Source organism: Psittacula echo, assembly GCF_963264785.1.
Source record: "Psittacula echo genome assembly, chromosome: 15".
NCBI classification, from domain to species: domain Eukaryota; kingdom Metazoa; phylum Chordata; class Aves; order Psittaciformes; family Psittacidae; genus Psittacula; species Psittacula echo.
Window position 1 is genome coordinate 1,594,910 of NC_137751.1, and position 19,588 is coordinate 1,614,497.

Consider the following 19,588-nt stretch of genomic DNA (forward strand, 5'->3'; position numbering starts at 1 on the left):
GTACTCGCACTGTAAACAGCTTTTATGTTGCTCTGGCGTATTGCTCAGATGGTTGCTTTTGTTTAGGTTTTCAGATCAGTATGGCTTGGTTTTATTTCTTGTTTTTGTTATGAAAATTCTGCTTATATCAGCCTGGTATTATAATTTGTATCAGTTTTGTTACAATGGGGAATTAAAGAAGAAAAGCTCAGCAGTAATTACAGATTTTGTTGTTGTTATTGTTACTGAGATTTTTAATTAAGGCGTTATAGCTTTTCCCAAACCGTTGCGTGGCTTAGATTTAGTTAAACTGTTAAAAATTATTAGTGATGCACTGTGTTACTGAAACAGACTCAGTGGAAAACAGTTGAAAGAAAATCACTGACTGCCAGTGTAAGCACATGCTTCTGCCCAGTGTATTTGAACACAGTACATTTTTTTTTCTCCCAACAGGTTAGAAAACGTCATTGTGTTTCAAAAGGAGTCCAGCTTGTTGATGCTTTAGAAGTTTATAATCAGAGAAAAAATGGAGAGCTGATTGTTCACTCTGAGAAAAGTGCAAAACCCACCACTTTTTCTCCCAAACCAGTAAGTAATACAGTAATATTGCTTATATCAGGACTGTTAGTTCAAGAGCAGTTTAAAAAAAAAAATCTACTGTAAAGAGATTATGCATGAAATATAGCTTGTTAATATAGTTTCAGAAAACACACTACCTCTGGCTGCATTACAGCCTAATGGAGAGGTCTCCAAGTCTGTAAGTTGCTTTAGAGTAATAGTGAACTTTGTCGCTATTGCTGGCAAGAACTGCAGTGGCTTTTGCTCCTAATAGTGCTGTCTAACCAATGTGGTTTGCAAAGTTTGAATTATTTCTGTGAAAGTTGTTCTTCTAAACAGTGGGTTGAACTCTTTTACACTGTGGCTCCCCAGTAGCACAGAATCTGGCCCAGCAATTCTACCTGTGAACTTTCAATATTTGACAGCAATTGTAAAGCAGTTGTAAATCTTTTTGTTATATTTCTATTTATAGTAGATTTATGATATCATGGAAGAACTTGAAACTGGGACCATAGAAATTGAGTGACATCAGGAGTGTAGATTTTGTTCAACTTGCCATTCATTATTTTGTGGCATATGTAGTAAATAAAAGACAGCATTTAATATTAATAAATGTGCCTTTAAGCTGGAGAAAGCTTGAGCTGGTCATTACAATATATTATAACAAAAAATGAGTAATAAATACTGCACATGATTACGAAGTAAAATGCTGTGTGTTAACTGTGATAGAGTTAGGTTTTGGGTTTGTTTTTTTCTTTTTTTTTTTTTTTTTTAATCGCTGCTTTCCATAGCAGAAACTAGTTTTTCCAGCTTTCTCCTAAGCATTTTCTGCATTTCTTGGTATTTGAATCTCCCTGATTTTACATAAAAGTTCGTTGAAGCAAAACCAGTCGAAGAAATCTGAGGCAGTAGAGAGATGTCAGGTGCCAAATTACATTAGTAATGTAGTTCCTGTGAGTGTTTCTCAAAGGCTGTGGCATAGAATAGAATCATAGAATAGAATGATAGAATAGTTTTTGTCTATATTAAAATGCAGGAGCATGCCATGATACCGTGAAATTGTATGTTTGATACAAATAGAAGACAGGAATGAGGTCTGGTCTTTGTTTCATCAGTACAGAAATTTACTTTCTTCTTTCAAAAGGCAAAGAATATTCTCCCTTTCCAATATATATTTCTTATTTTTATGTTGCTTTATGGTAATACCCATCTGTAGGTAACTCAGCTTCTAAGTACAGGGGGTTTTATGTGTGTTTGGTAATTTCTGTTTCCACATCTTACAACAGCGCTTGGCTCTTTGTATGTCCTAAATTAGGTTCTATTTTAATCAGTGTGTGTTTTAACTTCAAGAGCTCTTTTCCAGTATACTGTACATTTGTGAAAACAAAGGAAGCCAAAAGCTTTGGTATTACTTTAAGACACTGGGAGTTAAATCTTTTCTTGACAAAAGTGAATCCGTGTTCTAGGTCATTTGATGGGAACTAAATTTTGCCAGTTTTGGAAAGCTGCGTAGATTTTTTGAGTAGGATTTGAAATGCTTTGTGCCACTGAACTTCAATTGCTGGTTTGAAGTACAAAGGCCAGCAGAGTGTGCTGTTGATTTTCAAATAAAAAGACCTTTCTTCCTTCATTGTAAAATTTGCTTTGGTACTTTGGTGTGGGTATCTGAAAAAACTTTATTTGCAACTTCTACAAAGTTCATGTAGTGAAGGAAACTGAAAACTTTGAGTATAGATCAACTAACTGTTATAAAATATTGAACCATATTCTGATTTTCTGAGAAAACTTTTAATTTTTGTAACGGTACCTGTGCTGTACCCGTTTGTGTTATAATGTGCTCTTCAACGGTCTGAGTTTGCAGATAGTACGGTATACTATTCAAAGTTCAAATACTATGCTGTTTAGTACTTCTTTTAGAGAGAAGTAACCTAAGAAGACATAAAAGAAAAAGAAGAAATTATTTTTAAGAATGAAATAATAAGGTATTATTTACCTGCAGTGAACCTCAGCAGACAGAGAGCTGAAACAATTGTCAAGAAACAATTGCAGAAAGTAAGGCCCTATTTATCATTAGTAGTGGCTTAACTACATTAAGACATGAAGAGCATCACGACATAGGCTGGTAGGTTAGTCTTCTAGTGTAGCTTATGAAACAAAGTCAGCTGAGATGATGTTCAGCACTTACCATAATGGACTATATATTTAGGATGATACAATAATGCAATAAAAATATTTTCTTAATCAATGAAATAATCCTGATTTGTATAGCTTGTGTTTTACTGTAGTCAATCCTGTGCTTAAAGCAAATTTAGTTTCTTGTCAAGCCCTTTTTTATAGCCCAAGAGAGAGAATGGGTTGGTTGTAAGAGCATGAGAGGCACTTCCAGTGCTGCTGCATCAAATGAACACCTGTAGATCCCAGTGGGTGAGGATCTTCTGCCTGAGGCAACTGACTCTTTTTAGCTGCTTTTAGTCCACAGCCTGGGAATCCATTTTTGTCCTTCTGCTGTTAATCCTTGCAAGAGAGGGCAGTTCTAGTGTGAGTTTAGATGGGAAATTATACCCTTAAGGTACTCTCTTGATTAATTCTGTCAAAGCATGCGGTCTGAGAAACTGGGGCAGCTGGGTTAAGGAATCCCCATTTATACCAGGTAAAAAAAAGTAAACAGTAAATGGAGAGTAGTGTAACAAACACTCGGGGTATCAAGAAACAGCTGTGAAAAGAATCTGTCTTAATGTGCTAGCCCATTGCAGTTTAACATATTGCTTACAACCTTCACAATGGAGTTTGAGTGACTTCGGTTACACATTCCAGGAGACTGGCAGCCTGTTACAATCAGGGTCTGGACTTCAGAATAGGCTAATTTACCACGATGGGATGAAGAAAGTTGTGGATTTGTATTACATGCTCTCACCTGACACCGTATCTGATCCTTCTTCTGCTGACTGACATTTTGAATGAGCTCTTTGAAGCAAGTTCCAGCTTAATTAAAACGTTTGCTTGGTTAGCAGTGATCTGTGAAAGCCTGTGATAAATATTGAACTGGGTTCACCTGCTGGTTACTGTGAGAGGATAAACAGCTGCTTTGTGTACTTTAATCAAGAGGCTGCAGCACCAGCAGAATACTGTGCTTTTTGAGAGCTTATAAAGGAATAGCTGAAAAGCTCTAGTAATGTCACTGCTGATATCTTACTAGATTGTGCTTGTGTGATATTTCACACAAGAGGTATTCACTGCTGTATCATTCAGATGGCTTTGTAACCGGGAAATGTAGATGAAGATATGAAGAACTCCTCTTACCTCTTTGTGTTTCAAAGATCATAGCCTCAGTGTTTGTTTAGCTCTATTTTACACGTAGGACAGGTTGGTGGACTTGATGATTCCTTTTTAAATCAGACTTCCACGTTTTTGCCATATAAATATTGATGTGATAGGCTGGTTTATCTAGCCTCTGACAGAAGTAAAAACAAGTTAGATTAGCCTAAGGTCCATACAGTCTGGTGTCTCATCTCTAACAGCATCTGTTACTGGGTGTTTCTGATTAAACTCCAGAAAGCAGAGAAGTATCTTCCCCCACCACACACTCTCTCTCAACTGAAAATCTATATCCCAGATACAAACAGCTGAAAATATATTTAGTTCTGAAGCCCAGAGGATGTTATAAAGTAGTTTCTTGTGTCTTAATACTCTTATGTTTTACATATTTATACTTGGCTCCGCACTCCCAATTCTTTCCTAATAAATGGAAACTTTGTCTAATTTTATTATAATTTAACCAGCATCTCTTTGTTGTGTCTCTAAAAATTTGTACTTTAAGAGGCAACACTGCCATGGAAACTGCCATATTGGAGTTACCACTTTGTTCAGCTGGAGACTATATTCTTTCCTTTTGCTGTAGTAATGGGAGAGTAACACCACATTAGATTTTGGCGTGTAATATTAACAGTAAATTCTTTTTGTAGACATATAGAATTAAGATAGCTTGGTTTCAGTAAAATTTAAAGATGGCCACACCATTTTCTAAAGCATAAAAATGCGAATTGACACATTTGAATAATGTGCAAATAGTAGGAAGAGCTCAGCTTTTAAACTGTTTTAACCAGTTTCTTCAAGTTTTCCTTCATTATAAAGCACCTTCTAAAAAGGTTTTATTTATTTATTTACATATGTTTGGCTAATGGTGGTTGTGGCTTTCAGATGTTTATTTATACTCTTATGAGTTACTATAAATGAGCCTGAGTTTACAACTTTTGCAATGTTGATTTTTTTTGAAACAAAATTTGCTTTTCAAAGCGAAAGGTAACATTGGAAAGCTGGAACACGGGCTAAAGTGCTGCTTAAAGCCAGTATTACACCGATTTCACACCTTTTAAGGAAAACTTTAAAGGTCACCTGTAAAACACTGTCATTTAGAAGCCTTACACATAAGAATACTTAATTCTTTTAATAAAAATGAAATACATCTGTTTTTTTTTGTTTTTTTTTAAACCCATCATAGAAGAGCTTTCAGTTCATGTTTATGTATATATTTATTTGAACTGCATTTTCTGTTAGAAGAATTTTCTGTTAGAAAAACTTTTGCAAAACAAACAGATGCCTGATTGGTGCTAATAATTTTCTATTACTTTTATTTGGCAAACTAGATGTCAGGCTGAGCAATAGCAGTCGTGTATTAGAGGTATGGTATCATGTTGGAATTCTGTGTATTCTTTTAACTTTGTAAACACAGTCTGACTTGAATTAAAATCAAAAGATGAACATGTTCTTAAAGGCCCTACACAGTAACTGCTTCAGTTATATTAATTGTTAGCATGCTAGCAGTGTTTTTATTATTTCAAGGAGCAAAATAGAATGTAGGTAGAATTATCAAGGTACAATTTGCATTGCAGTTTTCTGTGTGAGTGCAAACACAGTTGGGTATTGCCACATATGTAACATATACCATGTGTCAGCTGTTTCCTGCTTCGCTGTTGACAAGAGCCCCATTCATAACTCTTCTTTTTATCCTTTCAGTGAATAAGTAATTATTCAATATAGAAGGCAGGATATTTGGAACTGGCTATTTAATGTGGCAGCACACGGTAATGAAATCTGCTGTTACTGGCAACCTGAGAGGGGAATGTAACAATTCCAGCATGGGTGTAACTTTATCTGCTTTGAGGGCCTGTTTACTTGGCACATCAGTGAACCTTTTATCCCAGTGAGTGACAGCTCCAGAAGGGTTACATTTACATGCGTTCTATCATGTATTGTAATATTTAATGGCGGACAAGGCTGAGAGAGACTAAGGGTAATATGAACTTGGTTTTCCTCAGAGTGGAGGCTAAAAGACAGCTTGATCTCCAGAGTTGTGGTGAAACACACAGCATGATTTGGCATTTGTTTATAATGGATAATCTTACTGATTACAATTAAGAGGGGAGGGAGGAGTATTTGAGTGGGCAACTACATGTTGTTACTTGCGCTGTCACCTGAAAACAAAATAAAAACTCTTTTACACTAGAAGAATTCATTATTTTTTATGGGAAGTGTGTGGACATGGTTACTCATGAGTTACTTCTTTTCTGCAAGTCTTTTCACACTAATTATGACAATTTCATGACAGTCTTTCCAGTACTTTACATTATGAGAGAGGGTGCTTCTCAGGAAGAAAAAATTACTTTTAACAAATATTTTACAGGGTTAGATTCTGTTTAGAATTATTCCCTATGTGTCTTTAATTCTCATACTTACTAGATGACCTTTGACATAATGGCATAGCAAACATGTTTCTAATAGAGACTGTATGACATAGTCTGTTTTATCTGCAGATTTCATTAAACTGTCTAGATTTCTTCTGTTTGCTTTAAGGTAAAAATGTTCTCAGTATTTTAATTTGGGTGTCTGGTCCCAAGGTTGTCTTCACTGAAGGTGCTGGACTCTTCTTGTTCTGTAATAGAAGCGTCCTTATGGTGAAGCTCAAATACAAGAAGTTTGTTTGTCTGTGTACATACTTAACTGGAATAATAACTTTCTGCAATTGGGTTATGATAAAGTTGTATCTAGTGACTGCCAGAAGTTTTTTAAGATTTTTCAGGCATGAGGACATGGTGTCTATGCTTTAGCATTTCTAAACTTTCTGCAGTTTGATAGGCCACCTTGGTGATTTAACTGACTAACTCAAACTATCCTATAGGGCATTTTCTAAATAGAGCATAAACAGATTTATCATGTTCATCTTACAGTAGGATTTTGTTAATCTTTTTTTCGTCTTGGGTTGTAGTCTTCTGGCCCTTGCACTGAGTGTTCCTGTTCTTCTGGAAAAGAAACTGATAAAGATGCTAGTAACAGGAAGAAGAAGGAAAATGGAGATCAGCCTTTCATTCCCAAAATATTTTTTGGAACACGAACACACAAGCAAATATCCCAGATCACCAGAGAGTTGAAGAGAACAGCTTATTCCAGTGTCCCCATGACAATTCTTTCTAGCCGGGATTATACCTGTATTCATCCAACGGTATCCAATAGTGGTAGTAACAGGAATGAAATGTGTGTAGAGTTGCTGGAAGGAAAACATGTGAGTAATTTCATTTGAGAAAATGAACACTCCTTCAAACACGCTAAAATGTAGTTGAACAGTTGGAATGAGTAACATTGTTTACTTCTTTATGCTATGTTGCTTAAATGCCTCCTGGTAATTCGGCTTAAATACTGTTAGAAAATGTGATGCACAGTATCAGTACTGAAAAAAAATTACGCAGATAAGAATAGTATTTACGACTGTAAGGTTAATGTTCTTAACAAGACTTAAATTGTCTTTGCTTTTATAGATGAAGAAGAAGGAAGTGTCCTTTATTTTAGGAACATGAATTTGCCTGTTTTCTGTCTGATGTGATGTGTTTGTCATTAGTATCTGACATAAAAAAGTAACTGTTAGGAATATTTCCAGAAAATGAAGTCACATGCACATAACAACTTAGGGGATTTAATCTTGCTCGGTTTTCGTTTGTATTTTGTAACCATGGACTATCTGCCTGCTTTGCTTTTAGGGCAAGTCCTGTCTTTACTATCATGGTGTTCATAAACTCAGTGAACACCATGCACTACAGTCTGCACACAGAGTGTATCAGGCTTGGGACATTGAAGATCTAGTGAGCCTGGGAAAGAAGCTTCGTGCCTGTGCATATTTTGCAGCCAGAGAACTCATGGTGGACGCAGATATTGTATTTTGTCCTTATAATTATCTTCTGGACCCACAGATACGGGAGAGTGTAAGTATATTTGTAAGGAAGAGATTGCAATAATTGACGTTAAAGGGAAGTTAAAAACATAATGGCCAACTGAAATCTGATTTATATGCAAAATATTATCTACAGAATAACTCCTGGGTTAAGGTATTTTTCCTCTCTCTTTTTTTTTTTTTCCCTCTGAATAAGCATTTCTGTATTCCAAGGAATGCTTCCACTGGTCCCATACTCTGTCTGATCAGTTTGGGGCTTGTTGGTTTTTTTTTTTAATCAAAGGAAGGTAAACCCTTGCAAACTTCCCAGTTACTTGGTTTATGGAGTGTGTGGTAGGTTCAGATTATATTAATCCAGACTTTTTTAACAGCATCCTGTTAGTTGCTGTTTCTTCTTAATGTCTTTCACTTTGTTTTACTAGATCATAATTTCCTTTTTAGATGGAAATTAACCTAAAAGGCCAAGTAGTCATTTTAGATGAAGCCCATAATATTGAGGACTGTGCTCGAGAATCAATGAGCTTCGGTGTTACAGAAAGTCAACTAAAAGCTGCTCGAGAAGAGCTAGACCTCATGGTCAACAACAAAATCAGACAGAAGGATCATGAGCCCCTACAGGCTGTGTGCTGCTCTCTGACAAAGTAAGGCAACTCTTTCTAATTCCATTACATCAATTAGCGTTTTTTAAAATTACAGTTAGATTCCTTTTGCTGATGCAATTTACTGGTTGCTGTTTTGCAACTGAGGTGTGCTTCAAACTATGCAGTCACCCAGTTTTTGTTCATTTGAGGAATTCGGAGGGTTTTGATATAGTTAAAAAAGCCATTCATCTTACTCAAAAACAAATATTGAAATCCTGTTTGAAAAGCATGTTTGCTCTTGAATGATTTACTGATCTTTATGGGGGTTACTGTCCTAACTTAGGAAGTTCCGTATGAAAACTTTACCTGAGATAAATAATTTTTCGCTTTCACGTGTTTCTGTTAGCTTACACAACAAATAGTAGCAGCATTATTTTGTCAAAGCATTACATAGTTTACATTTATAAAATGCTTTCAGAGCCTTGGGCAGGAGGTGTTTGGAGCAGGCTGGAATCTGTTCTTGGAACCAGATTGGAATCTATTTGGAATGGGTTCTTCATAGGTGAAAGTGAATTTATCAGTCATGCCCTTTGTTTTCCTTGTGAAACAACTTGAACAAAGATACAAGGGTCTGAAAAACTGAGGTACATGCAAATTCTCAGAAGAGACTGAAGTCTATAGAGAATTCAGGTAGCAACGTCTTTGAACGAAGCATGCACGATCTTTCCCTTTTGAATTTCTGATTATTCTCATGAAAAAGTTGTCCACACAGGATTACTGGTCATTCCTGGACTATGTCAGTAGAGTGTGTTTTTCATGACTTGCTTTTGTACTGAAATTGAAACCAAGGATACGCTGAATCTCTTAGTACCTGTCTTGTTGGAACACAAGGATAGAGGAGTCCAGTGGATGGAGAAATATGGATGATTGAGGGAGTGGTTTTGAAAGCAGGAGTTGATCAGTAAGGCAGAAAGAAGCTCAAAAGCCAAATGTCCTTTTTGCTCCTTCTGCACCCATAGAGGAAAAGGTAGTAAGAGTGGAAAAAACCCGTAACCTTCAGAAACTATGGACATAGAATAGGAAGTGGAAGACCTGAGCAGAAGTTAACGATCATGAGATGGGATGGAACAAAAGCAAATGGGCCGGGGTCAGAAGCTCAGGAAAGAGGGCAAGAAATAAGGGGTGAAGGTGAAAGTCTTATGGATGAAGTGGGAACATGAGGAAGTTGAAACAAAAAAGAGTTTGTCACCACTGAAGAATCTGGAATTTAGCTCTGTAGCCCTTAACTTTTGAATTTTTCATGTGAGGGATCCAGGGACTGAAAGAGTTCAGGAACACTGCTAATGAAACCTGGAGCAGCAAACTCAGCAGAATAAAAGTGAATAATGATACAAGTGGCTTTGAAGTGAACTGAACTCTTGATTAAGTGCATGTCAAGATTGTCATTTTGTTGCATTAGTGGCTGGTGAAATAGACTTCAGAGTACACTACAGCAAGTCTCCATTCTGAGAGTTAATGTTTATGTGTCACAGAAGCTGATTCTCCTACCTTAGATATTTGAAATGTTAAATTTTACTGAAAGGTAAGAATAGCATGGCTGGAGATTTGATTGCCTCTAGCTTTTTAACCTTATCAGAAAAACTAACGATGATTGTCATGGCAAATTTTCCAATAGCATGGAAAGCAGAAGACTGGGTGTAAATAGCCAGTAATTGGTAAAATGCAGGGTGAGGTGGCTAAGCCAAACGCATGGGTAATTAGAAAAACCTTATTTCAGTTATGAAGATCCTGGGCCTTCATTCCAGAAAGGAATCTTACTAAATCCACTTAAGCATGGGCTTAGTGCCACAGAGGTGCTAAAATGACCATTCTGAGGAATTTGAAGGTATACCATTGGAGGCATACTGTCAGGCTTTTCTGATGAGATGCAGATTTACCAGGACTAATTACGTTGTTCAGTGGAGTAGGCTGTGTCAGCAATGGGATTTTTTGGTAGGGAGAGAAGGAGCAAATATACTTTCTTGAATTGAAGGCACGTTTGTAACATTGGTCATGTCTTTTCCTGAAAATACTGCATACTTTGCTTCAAACCCGTAGATATCTTTCTGGGAATCAGGTTAATTTTATTCATGTTTACTGCTGTATTCTAAAAATAAATTAAGAGCTATTTCAAGTAAATGCTTTGATATTAGATTTAATTGGGTGGAAATTATTCTAGGATTTGCTTTTTCTGGTGATATTTTAGTATTAGGAAGGTTACTGTGTTAAGTTTGTGTTTGCATTTATAGTGTGACCATTTCTAAAGTATGTGATGGTTTTTGAAGTTCATAACAGGTAGGCAGGAGTTTTATATCTGCAGATGTTTTATCCATTGTAAATCTGTGTCATTTCTGTCACAGTGGCAGTTTTCTAATTTTAGTTCCAGGTCTTTCTGATCCTGTGTTTGAGGAAATGGGGCAGAGTACTACACTGGTGAAGTCCTGCCTGTGTTAGTGATCATCATCACTTAATAAGAAAAAGCAAATTATAGCTAAAGAAGTGATTGTTCTGGTAGTATTTATGGGGGTTTGTTTGCATTTAACCTGGCAAAAGGAAAGGTTTGGGTTTTTTTTGATTGTTCCATTGATCAGATTATTTGGAGAGACATGACAGGAAATCTGGCACTGAAACAGTCACTGAGCCTTGTTGCTTTCGTTGATAATGAATAACTGTTTTTACAGGTAAGTACTTTGAACTATTGTAGAAATGACAGCTGTCTTTCTGATGCCTCCTGCTGGTTGATGAAACAGACAGCTTCGGCATTTCCTGACAAGGAGGAAGCCTGCCTGCTCTGTAGACAGAGAGAAGGTCTCATAATACTGCGGGGATGATAGAGGACACATTCAGTTAGAAAAGATTTTAGCTGTGCCACAAATGAGGTGATCTACGTGTTTAGATCAGGTTTTCAGAAAGTCCAATCATGTTTTGCGTTGTACATACAGTTGTAATTCTGCTTCATTTTCAAATTGTAGTAGAGTTACAAATACCTGCAGATAGACCTGCACTTTTTATTGCCCCATGGTGAATTAGCATCAGCTAGAGTAAAAATGAGTGGCTTGAAAAGTACAGCAGAAATCTTTCTTAAATGAGCCTGTCATGTTATATTGTATATTCTAATCCTTTTTCTTTATTGTACAAATATTATGTGATGTTAAAATAGAATGCTATAGGGACAAATTTTCTTCTCGTCTTCAATGAGCTGCACCATGAGCAGTTCCCTAGAAGTTAGTTCAACAGTGACAAAGAGACATATAGAAAAGCAGATTCTCTGTACTTAGATGTAGGAAAATATTCGCCATCAACATCATAGAAGTCTGGTGCAATTTTTGAGGTTTGGTTTGTACGTGTAAAGTATTTCTAAATATCTAAAATTAATGCTGAAGTTATTTCCGATTTCTCTTTTTACAGCTGGTTAAAGGAGAGCTCTAGTCAACTGATAGAAAGAGGGTATGAAACTTCTTTTAAGGTTTGGACTGGAAAAGAGATGCTCAGTATTTTGCACAAAATGGGAATAACTGATACTACTTTTCCCATTTTACAGGTAATGTTGTATGCTATATAACTGAGTACCAGAGTGCACAATATTGATGTTGTTAAGCATCTTAAAATGTAAATAAGTTTAAATGCTGACAGGTTTTTTAATTTATTGTAATACCAAAAAGCTGTGTGAAGAGGATGCCTGATAAAAACCATGAGTATTCCACTTGAGCTACTGGGATTTGTGGAGAATCAATGTTTTAATGGATTTAACTGATAATGTGCAATTACTTAAATTGCAGCATTGAGTCAGTGATAGTTTTGTCTGTTTTGTCCATCTGCATTTTTATTGACTGTTGAAATGTATCTACCCTATTTTCAATTTTATCCCTCCTTTCTGTATAAGCCAAACACTTTAAAGACGTTGTTACTTTTCCCTTCCAATTCTGTCTTCAGTCTGCCTATATGGGTGTTTTAGGTGAATTTTTAAAGCACTGTGCTGGAATTCTGGAATCTGTATTAGCTTTGTTTTTGAGAAGATACTTAGAATGTTGTTAATGTGGAATTTGTTTGCCTCTCATAGAAACATTTAGCTGCTGTCCTGGAAAAAGAAGAAAAAGTATCAATGTTTGGTAAAGAGGAACTGATTGAGATACCAGTTGTGAGCCCTGCCACTCAGATGGTGCTGAAGGGATTATTCATGGTTCTTTTATATCTTTTTAAAGATAAGAGCAGGTCAGTTCAAGTCCATAGCCTGAGCAGTGTGGTGGTGGTGAATTCAACTGCTTTGCCAAAACACCTCTTTTGTTTGTGAACCCCCTCATTTATGGTGTCTGGCTTCTGAGCTGCTTCTGGCTTAAACCTTATTTTAAAATATTAGTTATTATGAAGTTTCACTGGGTTTTTTTAGAAAGTATAAAATCCTTTTTTATACTTAATTGTAAATGCCTTGTAGCAACACTGATTGTGCTTAATGCTTACACTTTCAATTCTTTCTTGTAGGATTTTTTCATATTATTGTATCTCTCTGTAGGTTTGCAGATGACTACAGAATTGCTTTACAACAAACTTACACCTGGATGAGTGAAAACCAACTTGATGCGTCAGATACAAGTGCCTTCTTTGCACGGCCCAGGCGTAAAAAGAATTTGCGGCAGAAAACTGTAGTCCACACGCTTAATTTTTGGTGCTTGAATCCTGCTGTGGTAAGCTGGGTGTGAAGTAGAAGACCTTTAGTAATTTTAGTCATAACAAATGCATATAAGTTCTTAGAAAATCAGTGCAATCACTTTAAATTCCTCCTTTTCTTTCTCCATCCTAGGCTTTTTCTGACTTAAATGATGTGAGAACAATTGTTCTCACATCTGGTACACTCTCTCCAATGGACTCATTTTCTTCAGAGCTTGGTGTGAAGTTTTCTATTCAGTTAGAGGCAAATCACGTTATTCGGAACTCACAGGTAAACTTTTGCATTGTGGTTCCCTCTCCTGAGGTGTAATGATGGCCGTTGGATGAGAAATAGTAACTGTTGATGACAAACCCATTCTATAAGTGTAAAAAGGAACATACAGAACTATTGCTTGGATTAATGCAATTATATAGTACATTTTCAAATGGAAAAAGGGGCAATTTAAAACGTGTTCCTGGAAAAGTTTAAGTTGTGCTGTATTGGTAAACAGCCATCTTATCAGTTATTGCACTTTCTCTTCTGTTTTTAAGTACTGGAATTAATTTGTTTAGAAATCTAATATTATATCTCAATATTTCCCCTCACACTTAATATTTCATTATTTAACTTCAAGTAATTTAATACAGTTTGTGCTGCTTATTTTAGAATTAACTTTTTAAATATGAACTACACCAGGTTTGGATTGGCACCATTGGAGTGGGCCCTAACGGTCGGAAGTTGTGTGCCACGTTCCAGCATACAGAGACCTTTGAGTTCCAGGATGAGGTGGGAGCACTTCTGCTTTCAGTGTGTCAAGCAGTAGCCCAAGGAATTTTGTGCTTTTTGCCATCCTATAAGGTAAGGAAATCTTAATTCGTATTCTTCCTTTGAAATCACACATACTTTGCTTGAAAATGTACTGTGTAATCTCTTGCTTTATGCATCAACATATATAAATGTTTATAAAATAGATGTAATAACACATTGTGATGACATTATACTGTCAGGTCTTGAATTTCCTATAGGCTACTATACAAGTTTGTTTTAATGAAACCCCATGATTATATTTGTTTTCAGCAGGTGTCTGTATCTTAGTTAATGGGTACAATTTTTTCAGTTTTACAAAACAAGCCAGACTGATCTGCAGGGGTTTTTTAATTGTTTCCCTGAATGTTTTGAAACTATTATAAAAATCCCCCAACCTAATCTTTGTAATACACATCAGGAAAGGAAAATTTATGTGTATAACTCAGCAGCAAGAATGCCTTAGCATGTTCCCTGTGTGCTACTTGAACGCTGTATTCATCCAGTTAATTTCTTGTTTCCTTGTTTCTTGTTCCATTTCACTTCATTGGAGATTCTGGTGTATTTTTCTTGAGTCAGGGGAATTGCTCACTGGCATTGGCTGAAAGGAATCAAATTTCTCAATTTCAAACTATGTCATATCTAATTTCACTGACAACGGATATCTAAGTATGGTTAATCTGTACCTCACAGTGGTTCTGCTTTCTTCTCTCAGTTCTTTCTTACTGTTATTTATGGTCAGCTCTGAGGAACAGGAATATAAACCTGCAATATAATTCCATAATTCATATCCATTTGTCTTGTAATGCTTGCAAGAATGTGACTTTTTTCATTTGGAACCATCATTTATGATTTTAAAAAAATCCTCTCAACAAAGAAAACAAAAACCTCTCAAAAAACCCCAAAACTCACAAAATCCTACCAAATGAACAGCGAATGGAAATAACAGATTCGACCATTTCCCTCATCTCTAAGGTTCCTTAGGAAGGAAAATAAGAAAAATTTAAAAAAGAGAAAGAAATAATTTTCTTTAATTTTCTTTTTTTTTTTTTTCTCTGAAGTCTTTATAATAGTTTTGTTTAACTGATGAGGCTGCAAAGTGATGGGTTTTTCTTTACTGGGTGTCTATAAAGAAATACAGTTATCGATGCAATTACTGACAGTAACCATTAGGTGACCACATTAGACCAGGTAATGTACAGTCACTGGTAAAGCAGGTTACTGACTGTAAATTTTCTTAATCTGGCTCAAGACACTGCACTTATATGCATAGTTAATGATCTGAAAAGAAATTTTCCATTCAATTTATTGAAGAATTGAAATGGGGGTATTGTCATTATTCTTTTTACTCCAGTGTATGATGTTAAACAGTATGTGATGGTTGATCTTAGGTATCCAGACCTAACAAATATTTATGAAAGTTTTATATGAGAATAGTAATCTGAATTGAAAGCATAGAGAGAATTTGTAATGACATTTAATAAGGAAGGAAAGAGATTGCTGAACAGCTCTTGTACCCTCCCCCTCTCACTGCCTTATGCTTCACTGAAAGGTCATCTAGCTAAACAGAGTGAGTGGTCTTTTTTCTTTGTGGGAACACTTCCATGATCCTAGCAAAAATATTGATAAATATGAATTGCAGACAATTGAAGGATGATATTTTTAAATCACATTGCCAATATTTTTCTACTGATGCCCTTTTTTATTCCACTTCTACTGTTCTGGATTGGGTTGCCTGTAAGTCTGAGATTAATATGTTGAAAACACAGAATAATGTAAGCATAAGCATATTAGTACAGGGAAAACAAGGTATTTTTCTTTTATCATCATACAGAATATGGCTTACCTGCACATTTACATTTCAAACCTGATTTTCAGAGATTTTTGTGGGGAGGTTGTTATAGCTCTAAAAAAACCCACAGCTTTTAAAGAAATTGCTCAAGGCTATCAAGATCTGATTAATATACATGTCACATACATCACTAAATTAGCCATTATGAGTTAAGCAGATTTTTTGAGGGTTTTATGAATTGGAATTTCAGCTTTGGATTAAGTGAAAAATAAAGTTTTTAAATGTCTGGAAGGCCGATGGCAATGCTGTGAATGTTGAGTACTATCTATGCAGATGATTTGATGGAGCTTGAATTTAGGCATGTACACTGGATGTCAGTTTGGTTACACTTACAGATGTGTTTTCCAGTGCAACGTTCTCTTTCAATTTTAAGAATCAGAAGCCCTGCTTCTTGGATGGCTCTGTCTGGTTCAGCGCCTCACTTTCAGCACTCATTCTGCCCATTCTTTCTTACCTGTTTGCCTGAAAACCTCTTTGATAGTTATCCCAAATTCTTTTGCTTTGTAAATAAAGTTAGTTTTATTTTTCTGGAAAGCCCATTATTAATGTAATTCAGGTAGTAAATTGTATGTTACTTTCAAGGGTTTAGATACAAGGAGATGTTAAGGACAGAAATAGCACTTTTGTTCATTTCTGTTCACTTCGAATTTTGTTCACTTTAATAAAATATAGATAAATGTTCTTTTTCATTGTAGGAATGAGAAATCACCACTTTTTTGCCTCAGTCTATGGAAACAGAAAAAGTGGAGGGTCTAACCTCTGCCACAGGAAGCAGAAGTTGAGAACCCTGCCTGGGACAGTTTGTCATGACTGATATTGGGACCCTAAAGCAAGCACCAGGCAGTGTTCTCCTCTTGCTTGTCCTGTTAGGCAGAGCTTCACTACACAATGTTGAAAATAAATTTCTGGCAGAAATAGGACAAATAATATAATTTAAACTTCCCAGTCTGGAATTTAAGGAGCTTTTATGAGCAGTATTTGTTTCTCTCTATTTTTTCTGGAATTTCAGATTGCTTTTTATACATAAAACTCTGGCAGAAATTTAGTGATTTGTGTCAGGCTTCTGAAGTGTATAATAGAAACACTGTCTTGTACTCACCCAGAAGATGTCAAAGTACTAGAAAGTTTCGATGTACAAATAGAGGGCAAGTGAAATTTCTAAATGTCACCACATTAACCTAATCATAAAATGAAAAAACTGGCTCCTGCTCATAGAACATTGGAGATGGATGCTATAAATGTCAGCAGGGTCTGTTGCTGTAGCAGCTGGCGTTTCAGTCGCATACTCCTTCCAGTGCTAATGCGCGCAGAAAGCATCCATTAATGGCTTGCATTTTTCTCTATTAGTGCTTCTTTAGGTAGATTATTTCCTGGGAGATTCTAGATTTCTTTGAAGAAGCTGCCCACTGCCAGGAAGAGGTAGTAGTCACTTGTCTGTATTTTGCTCTGGAGTGCCCCCTACAACAAGATATTTATAATCTGTAGAATGTTATTCAACTGTTTTGTGAAGAATTGGAAGTCAACATTGTAAACCTGCATTCTTTCCTAATGATCCGTTTAAGAAGATACTTAGGCTGAGTAGTTACTTTCAAAAGATCTTTTTGCCTAATGTATGAACTTCTGTTACTGCAAAAAAGTCTGAATAAAAAATAATTTGGTAGTTATCTTCTGTGCCCCTTCTCTCCCCTGCTTCATTGTTTGTTTGGGGTTTTTTTTATCAAAATAGCTGTAGCAGAAACGTCTCAGTGCAGTTCTGTGGGCAAAGTCTGCCACCTTGTCCTGTCTGTGTAATTTGGAATTGCCAGATGCAATGTGAATAGGAAAAAAGCAATAGTAGAGAAACTTCCTTTTATCTTGATCAGCTATTTGAATAAACATACTTTTCATTGAGAAGTGACTGTTTAAAAAATACATATGGAAAACATCTGGGGTTAATAATGCAGTAGAGGAAAATATATGGATGAGAATAAAACAGTGCATCAGATACATGTCTCTGTGTTTGGTGGGTGTCTGTTCTGAACAGCTGTGATGCCATGTTTCACAAATGGATAATCTACAATAACATACAAATTTTTCTGTCATGTTGACTTTTTTTAACATAAGCTTAATCTTAGCATCGATTAAATTGCAAACGTAGATCAATTCAGGGCTACTAAACCTGGTGATATTATGCAACAAAAAAGTTTATGTGAAAGTCAGTAGCAACTCCAGCAAAAACACTCTATAAAAGAGAATATCAGAAGGTGAAAAGATTACTCAGAAATCTAAGATGCTTTTAAACAAGATTAAGATAAGGACCATTAGGGTTCATGTTGCCAACCTGTCTGCATTAAGATATATCTTGCCTGGTGCCTTCATCTTAGGTGATTCATCCAGTATGTGTCATATGAACGTCAAGGTATCCAGCAAGGAGAAAAATGCTAATGCTTATAAATTTTAGTGATAATCCATCATGATGAATTAACTGACCTTTTGTAGCTTTTCTACAAAATAAGCTTTGGCCAGTGATGTTAATGTTGGGGTTTTGCTGGGGTTTTTTTTTCCTGTGAGGCATTGTTAACTGAATTTGTGTCTGCTAATTGTTGAGCCATGACTTGAAAGTAACATTTTTAAAATAACGTAGTTGCCCAAAAGGGTTTGAATGGTGGTTTTCAAACAGTCAAACTTAACAACTGGGAAGTATTCTTCTCTTGAGAATCCAAAATTTGTTTACTGCTTTTTTTTTTTCCCTCTTACACCATCAAGATCTAGTGTTCTCCATCGATTCAGATTAATTGTATTTCATTTGTATTTGCTTTCTTTTACAAAGCATTAACTTCTGAGGTTAAATAGCACTCTTGCTCAGCAGTTGCATGCTGTTGCTGTGTATTTTGCATTATACTGTATCAAATAGTTTTGTAGAGGGAAATGTCTTGGACCTGGCATAACTATTACATTGCATTATATTACTATTAACATATAGGTACAGCCCAATTAATGCTGCATTGCATTTGCTGTTCCCCTTGAGAATTTTGGGGTAAGATTATAGTGATACATATGTAGTAACTTCAGCAAAACATAAATGCTGAATTTCACATTTGAGTTGCTATGTACCTCTTCTTAAGAGCAGCTAGTTCAGAGCTTAGGTTCTGTCAGTCTTGTCCCATTTTCCTGTTCTCTTGGCTGATCATGTTTTCTTCAGTGAGAACAGTCAGAATTGAGTGACAGTAAATCCATTTGGACTGGAACACCTCTGTTAACAGTCTTGGTTCCCTTTCCATGTTTAAGGTATTAACCAAAGCTGTAGTGAAGTTACAGACAAGTGCTGTTCACTAGTCTGTTGACAAAACCATTCTTAGTGGTATTATACAACTTCAGGCAGGCAGACCTTAACATCAGTTAACTCTGTGAGCAGCATAAAGCCTGGCAATAGACCTAGCAGAGCATGGCGGTAGGTATAATGTGTGCTGTTTTCAAATAGATTGAGAATCTTTGGGTTCAGTCTAGGTATTTGTTTGGAATCAAAAGGAGGGACCTCAGTTTAACCTCTTGCTATTGCATTCTCCTGCCATTGCGGAGCAGTGTGTCTGCATTGGATATGAGCCTGGGTCCTTGAATGTGCCATTTCCTGGCCTGGACGTAAATGTGCCACCCCTACATATGACAGGCTGAGAGAGGGATACAGTTTCTGTATTAATTCTGAATGTCTGGCACTTCTTAGCCTAAGACAGACCCCTTTCTTACTGAGATTTGTGTGAGGTTGGTAGAATTGTTACTTCTTTTTCAAGAAGCCTGCGTCGGAGTGGCAGAAAATGAATCAGTTGTAAGACTGAAAAAAGATCAAAATATTTTAATTTGTAAAATTTTGCTGAAGCACAGTTTTGTAAATAAATTATAAGAAACCCGTTTTTTTTTTTTTTTTTTGCTGCCAT

At 36.1% G+C, this 19,588-nt stretch overlaps 1 protein-coding gene across 1 annotated transcript in view; it reads left to right on the forward strand.

Moving 5' to 3' along the window:
• Positions 1 to 19,588, forward strand: part of BRIP1 (BRCA1 interacting DNA helicase 1) — a gene marked incomplete at its 3' end in the record, with an annotated part of 57,538 nt that overhangs the window by 2,590 nt on the left and 35,360 nt on the right. The window contains exons 5-13 of the mRNA XM_080630252.1: positions 433 to 567; positions 6,800 to 7,093; positions 7,566 to 7,787; positions 8,198 to 8,397; positions 11,785 to 11,917; positions 12,437 to 12,588; positions 12,887 to 13,058; positions 13,175 to 13,312; positions 13,718 to 13,879. Of these exons, the coding sequence (XP_080486378.1) occupies positions 433 to 567; positions 6,800 to 7,093; positions 7,566 to 7,787; positions 8,198 to 8,397; positions 11,785 to 11,917; positions 12,437 to 12,588; positions 12,887 to 13,058; positions 13,175 to 13,312; positions 13,718 to 13,879 (1,608 nt within the window). The remainder of the gene's footprint in view (positions 1 to 432; positions 568 to 6,799; positions 7,094 to 7,565; positions 7,788 to 8,197; positions 8,398 to 11,784; positions 11,918 to 12,436; positions 12,589 to 12,886; positions 13,059 to 13,174; positions 13,313 to 13,717; positions 13,880 to 19,588) is intronic.